The sequence below is a fragment of the Triticum urartu genome, chromosome 5A, assembly GCF_056163025.1.
Source record: "Triticum urartu cultivar PI428250 chromosome 5A, HENAU_Tu73, whole genome shotgun sequence".
Lineage (NCBI taxonomy): Eukaryota > Viridiplantae > Streptophyta > Magnoliopsida > Poales > Poaceae > Triticum > Triticum urartu.
In genome coordinates, this window is record NC_141877.1 from 626,471,954 (window position 1) to 626,478,808 (window position 6,855).

Below are 6,855 nucleotides of genomic sequence, written 5' to 3' on the forward strand. Positions count from 1 at the left end.
CCATACACGCATAATCACACGGATGGCAGTTTCCAGGGCCACCTGGAGAGCCCCTTGTTGGCGCCAATTAGGGTAATTGGCGCTCACACACGTGAGAGTATAAGCCGACCCAGCTGAGTTTTTCGTAAAAATTGCTCAACTGGCGGGCCTGCGACCATTGACGGGTCCAGCAGTGATCGTTGATCACAAAGAGTAGACCGTTGACTTTTCTGAAAAAGGAACAAAATCGTTGATCCAAGATGGCAGCCGAAGACGAGGGGATCCCGCGGCAGGCAGGATCAGCACTCTATAAATCCTGCTATGAAGACGAGGGGACCTAAATTCCTCATAGGACGGCGGCGGCACGAGAAACCATAATTTTTTTTTGAGCTAAAAGAAACCCTAAGTAGGGGGAGGGATAAATAGGTCTAAGCGGTCCAAATAGAGCGATCGAGCGAATGGGCTGGGCCCAACTGGACACGGATCGAGCGAGCCCAAATCGGCCCAGAACTACATCCACACTATTTCAGACCTAAACCTACCCACCTCCTCTCTCCTCCTCACTCCTCACTCTCTCTCCTCACTCTGCCCTCTCCTCACTCCGCCGCCACTTCCATCCAATTCCAGATCCACTCCGTGCTGCCGACGAGAGAGATGGCCCTTCCACCCACCAAGTCGCGGCCGACACCGATCCTATCCAATGATATCACGGAGGCAATCTTCCTCCGCATCCGGCCGCACGAAGCCGAGTCCCTTGTGCGTGTTTCGCTCACGAGCAAGTTCTGGAGCAGTCGCCTCTCCGGCAGTAGCTTCTGCAGCCAGTACGTCGAGCGCCATGGTAACACCCCACTTCTCGGTTTCTTCTGCCGCTGGCCTGAGTTGTATGAACCGAAGGGTGAGGATACAGTCGGCCCCTTCGTTTCCACGAGCCTCCTCCACCCACCTTATCCAGATGATATGGCCGAGATGGATTGTGCCATGGACTGCCGGCATGGCCGGGCTCTGCTCGCTGATCTCTATGCCGACCCAGACCCAGTGAAGTTCTTGATCTGGGACCCGATCACCGGCCGCCGCAGGATTCTCGTCGCACCCAGAGAGTACGACAGCCGGCATGCTGCCGTGATATGTGCTGACAGTGCCTGCAAGCACCTTGCCTGCCATGAAGGGAACTCCAAAGTTGTGTTTGTGGGTGTTGAGCATGTTGGGGCTGCAGGTTTTCAAGCTCAAGCATCTGCTTATGTATACTCGACGGAGACCGGGCAGTGGAGCCAGCCATCACCTCTTCTGCATCTTAACGCATCTGCAGCAGTCTTGCAGAATCCCTCTGTCCTAGTCAATGACAAGCTATACTTTGTCCTCAAATATGATGAGGATGACCTTGAAGATGGTGATGACACTATTGACATTCTGATGTATGACTTGACATCTCACTCTCTCGCTGTCATAGACGCCCCCACACGCGATCTTAGCATCAGCAGCGACTTCATACTCTTAGCCATGGAGAATGGTGCTTTGGGATTTGCTAGCCTGGGCTGGTCATCGATCCATCTTTGGTCACAGCAGATGGGCCCAGAAGGACTCCTGGAGTGGACGGCACCCACAGTTGTCGAGCACCGCAACCCCAATGCACACCAAGAGATCCCCAATGAAGCCACAGAAATTCTTGGTTCTTTTGAGGGTCGGGATATCCTCATCGTCGACACAAACCTTGGCATCTACAAGTTCAACCTCAAGTCCCTGGAGTACGAGAAGATCTGGAAGAAAGAGGTGTTTTTTCGCCATTCTTCTGTTTCCGCACTACAATTTATGGAAACAGGAAGGTATATATCGTTGTTATCTAATTCCCTTCTGCCTTCTGTGAAACATGGTCTTGACATTCTTTACAATCTCAACGCATAACATTCAGTGAAGTGTTCTTTGATCAGCACATCTAATTCCCCTTCTTCATTCACAACATGACTACCCTTTAATGTCTCTGAGATAAATCGGTATATCTTGTAAAAGAATGTTATTATGCATTGTTTGTGGTGTCCACACATCTGTTAATTGATAAATTGGTATATATAGAAACTCTTATTCCTAATTGATGTGCTATCATGCTTTAGTCATCGAGTCATTGTTGAATGAATTGTTTGAGGTTTGGAATATACATAATTTCGGGAGGGCCACATTTGTTTAGGTTCTACCAGTATTTTGCTTCTGGAGCCAATTGAACTGTTGATCACAAATGAAAATAAGCTTCGTTATGATGTGCCATGCAAATTTGTTGTTTAGGTGCTGCTCGCATCCTGCTGCATTATTATAGAGTATGGAATCTGGAATTTGTTCAATTTGTACCTGTAGCTTTAGGGGCACTTGTTGAAAAACCCCAAAACACAAGTTACATGATGCTGCTACTGTTGTACTTAAATGAATTAGGATCTGTAAATGCTCCTGATAATTTCATAATTCAATTTCTCATTGTCTTTCATTCCTTTTAACTTTTGAGCATTGGGAATTTTCATTAACAGATGAGCGTGCCCCATCAAACCTGAAGGAGAAGCCACAAGTGGTTGAGGAGGACGAGTCAGGCAAGGCTATCCCAAACCAAGAGTGTCAGCACTAATCTTGACGACGGCATGGAGCGGCAAGCTGGCGGAGTCGCGTTCGTGCATGAGCAGCGTTCAGGCCGTTGTGTAGCTACATGCATGTTTGTTTTTGCTGGGTCAAGCGGCTGTTGTGGGCTGCCCACGTTCTAAGGATGACCTTGCATGTAGCTAGCAGGTTGTTAGTTGGCGCATGGGTAAGTGCATGGAGCGTGTGCTGTTAGCGGTCGGTTATGATGGGTAGTGCGTGCGTGCGTGAGGCCAACGCCTGATGAGTCTGGCTATATAAGCCATGTATTGGTGTTGTGTAGAGTGCCGAGTAGCTAGGAGAAAATGTAGTCTTCAGTAGTCACTGTGTTGTTGGGCGCCGGTATGAGCCGAGTCTAGGAGCCAAAGATGAGGTAGTCTCCGCCAGGACCGTTGTATGCGCCCGGTCGGCTATGAGAGAGCTTCTCTGGGTAGGCTGCGGTGTGTTGCCGCGTCCGGGGTATGTGCCCAGTAAAATAAGGCCGTTTGTGTGACGGGGCGTATGTGCGCCGGAAATATCTGTGTCCCTCTCCTTCCACCTATGTCCGAGCGAGTGTGAGAGAGAGCGGCAACAACAAAGAGACGAGCGCGAAGCTGGAAAGGGATGCCTGAGAGGAGTTCAGGCTTTCAAGGGAGCTTGGCTGGGCATGTGTGACGACTAAATTAATGTTGGTTAAGACCTTAGTATAGTGCTAGTCTATTTATTCACGAGACCTTCAGAAACCGTTGGATTGGTATCTTGGCTTAGGTTTCGCTGGATTTAATATTACTAGCCTCTGAACTATGATGCATTTAGCTGGGATTGGTATGTTGTCGACGACGTGAACTGTTCCTGATGCCTGAACCCCTTATATAACCGGTCGCTGTAATTTCATCATCTCTGCATTGTTAGTGCGTGTTTATTCTAGTTTATATGGATGATGGTGTTTTTGGATATCCATTTTGGCTTGCTTGGGGATCGCTTGTACAAGTGTCGGATTCTGGATCGCAATCAAATAGTTGCTCATATTGCCGCCCATCTTTCTTGATTCATCACTATTTCTCAGGCTGGCAGGTGTAGCTTTTACCAGTGGCAGGAAAGACATCCTCGCTACGACGTATGTTGGCTGCTCACCGCATGCACTCCGATGCAACTGTCGGTCTCATATGGGCTGCTACGGGCTCTGGCGACGCATGGATCTCTGCCCCTGATGACTGATTTGGCAAGGCTCAACCTTATGGTTTCCATCGCCACAAGGAATTGAATCCTGAGATGAGTGTGACCCAATTATCATGAAGATGAAGATGTTATGATTGACCCAAGGTTTTCGCGTTGTTCCTTTGCAAATCGAGGGGTACATTCTTGATTCTTTTGAGTACAAGAAAACGACCAGGATATTTCCTCAACCATGTGCGATGAATTTCATCCTTGGGATGGAATAGATATCTGTGTAGTCTAGTTGGTTAGGATACTCGGCCTGATTTTGACAGTGGAAACTCTCCTATCATTCTTTTCAGGATCAGAAAATTACAATTCCGCTGGATACATTTACCAAAGGAGAGTTCTGCCAGGGTTGTCTAAGATCACAACTCAAATCTTGTTTCAAGTATGAAGGATACATTACTTCTGTCTAACGTTTCACAAAACTCAGTATATTTGTCAGTACACAATTAGGTAACAGATGGGCAATAAAACAACTAGCTTTAAGTTGTTCTCAGTGCGTGATTAGTGGACTACCCCAAAGGGTCTGTCTAGGACACTCTAGATGTGACATAATTATGTCACATCTAAGTTGATGTCTACTCTGCTTGTGGTCTATTTTTTTGTCTTAGTTTTTTTTTGTTTCTTGTTGCTGCATTATATACTTGTGGGAGCTTAGATGTGACATTCTTAAAAAACATCTAGATGTGAATTAGACAAATTGTACCCCCAAAACTCTACAACCAACTCGGTCCTAGAAAACCCCAGAGGTATTCGATAGATAAGACAGCCCAGAGATTAGATACACAAGGGAACATTCAGTTGACCTGACAAGCTGGCCTATTGTACATGTTTCTTTGATAACCCAGCAGAACACTGAAATGTTTGAAGAACAACAGATTGAAGAAGTGTCAAGATACCATGATGCGATTCTGAATTCTAGTAATTCATGGTACCAGCAAAACCAGGCAACCATGCCACCAGGGTGTTACTTGCACACCCCTTCAGCAAAATGGCCAACCAGCTCAGATGCAAAGACAGAACATGGGTTAAACACAGCTTGGTTCATTAGAAAAAACACAGCTTAGGCAGTAAACTGCATGAAAAGCATGTACATTAGGCTTAATCTCGCAAAAAGCAGAAAAAAATAAATCTACACAAGCCTTAGTCTCACGAACCATTTGGTGAGAGACCATATGAGTAAGTCGAAATCGCCTCCACCAGCTCTTGGGAATCAGTCTCCAGAACAATCCGTGTCCTCCCACATTCTTGAGATATTTGCGATGCAACACAACATGCTTCTGCTTCGGCTTGCAGTGGATCTTGTAGAAATTGTAGTTTGCCCGCATCTGATCCTACCGCGGCTTAGGGATTAGAGCAAGGAGAATGTATCCTGTGCACGAGCCAATTTGTGCACCCAATGCACCGTTGGATTCTGGACCTTAGATGAAAAAGTAACGTGCCAGATTTTGGTCAAAAGATGGACTATGCCTTTTTGGAAGAGACAACCCTGCACTTTGTACAAATTAACCCGCACTACACAGCACATACTCCCATCGGAAATCTACATGTTTATTTTTTGGTCCAAACACAAAATGATTCATATTTTTTGAACCGAATGTTCAATTTCAGATCTGTTTTGACTGTCATTTTTTCCTTGACGAGATCTTTGAAATAAGATCAACATTGGATATGTTTCCAATTTTATTTTATTTTATTTTTTTGCTTTTTTTGAAACTTGATGTACCGGAAGCATGTTGCACGTGAGACGCACGTGTAGTACCGAGGCAAATGTTTCTCATCGGAAAATTACAAAACTTGTAAATTTGCAGTTAAGTTTGAAAGGGCAAGAAATATTAATTTTCAAAAATATACCTAATATTAATCTTGATTCAAAGATCTCGTCAAAATAAAGAAGGCAGTCAAAATGGTTCCGAAATCAGACATTTCGTTTAAAATATATGACCCCTTTTTGTTTGAAGCAAAAAAAAATTAAACACACAGAGTTATTTAGAGGAGAGGGAGACGTGAGGTGAGGGTTGATTTTGATAAAGCAAAATGACTATTCTGTAATGTTTCAACAATCGATCTACCAACTTGATCATATCCTGTTGGGGAACGTTGCATGGAAAACAATTTTTTTCTACGCACACGCAAGATCTATCCATGTAGATGCTAGCTACGAGAGGAGGAGAGTATCTACATATCCTTGTAGATCGCTAAGCGGAAGCGTTTTGTTGGGGAACGTAGCATGCAATTTAAAAAATTTCCTACGCTCACGCAAGATCTATCTAGGAGATGCATAGCAACGAGAGGGGGAGAGTGTCCACGTAGCCTCGTAGACAGAAAGTGGAAGAGTTTGACCATGGTTGATGTAGTCGAACTTCTTCTCGTTCCGACCGATCAAGCATCGAACGTACGGCACCTCCGAGTTCTGCACATGTTCAGCTCAATGACGTCCCTCGAACTCTTGATCCAACAAAGTGTCGAGGGAGAGTTTCGTCAGCACGACGGCGTGGTGACAGTGATGGTGAAGTGATCCGTGCAGGGCTTCACCTAAGCACTACGACAATATGACCGGAGACGTAAACTGTGGAGGGGGCGCTGCACACAACTAATAATCGTTGTTCTGTGTTCTAGCGGTAGGCAGCCAAGGGGCGCCCCAAGTAGGAGGAATCCTACTTGGGCGCCTCCCAATTCGGCCTCCCCTATGGATGGCAATTTTACCCATGGGTACGGGTACCCGCGGGTACCGTACCAGCATGGGCAGGGTATAGGCACAATTTTATACCCATGGGTAGTATCCATACCCTACCCGTTGATACGTCTCCGTCATATCTACTTTTCCAAACACTTTTGCCTTCATTTTGGACTCTAACTTGCATGATTTGAATGGAGCTAACCCGGACTGGCGCTGTTTTCAGCAGAATTACCATGGTGTTATTTATGTGCACAAACAAACGTTCTCGGAATGACCTGAAACTTTACGGATCAACTTTTTGGAAAATATAGAAAATACCTGCAAAAGATGAAGGCCAGGGGGGCCACCACCTGTCCACGAGGGTGGGGGGCGCGCCTGCGCCC

At 46.0% G+C, this 6,855-nt stretch overlaps 1 protein-coding gene across 1 annotated transcript; it reads left to right on the plus strand.

Moving 5' to 3' along the window:
• The first annotated feature begins 521 nt into the window (after positions 1-521).
• Positions 522-2,909, plus strand: LOC125511150 (uncharacterized). The gene is made up of 2 exons (XM_048676449.2): positions 522-1,799; positions 2,490-2,909. Exons 1-2 carry the CDS (start codon positions 634-636, stop codon positions 2,491-2,493), a joined length of 1,170 nt encoding a protein of 389 aa, XP_048532406.2. The 5' UTR covers positions 522-633; the 3' UTR covers positions 2,494-2,909.
• Positions 2,910-6,855: the final 3,946 nt, after the last annotated feature.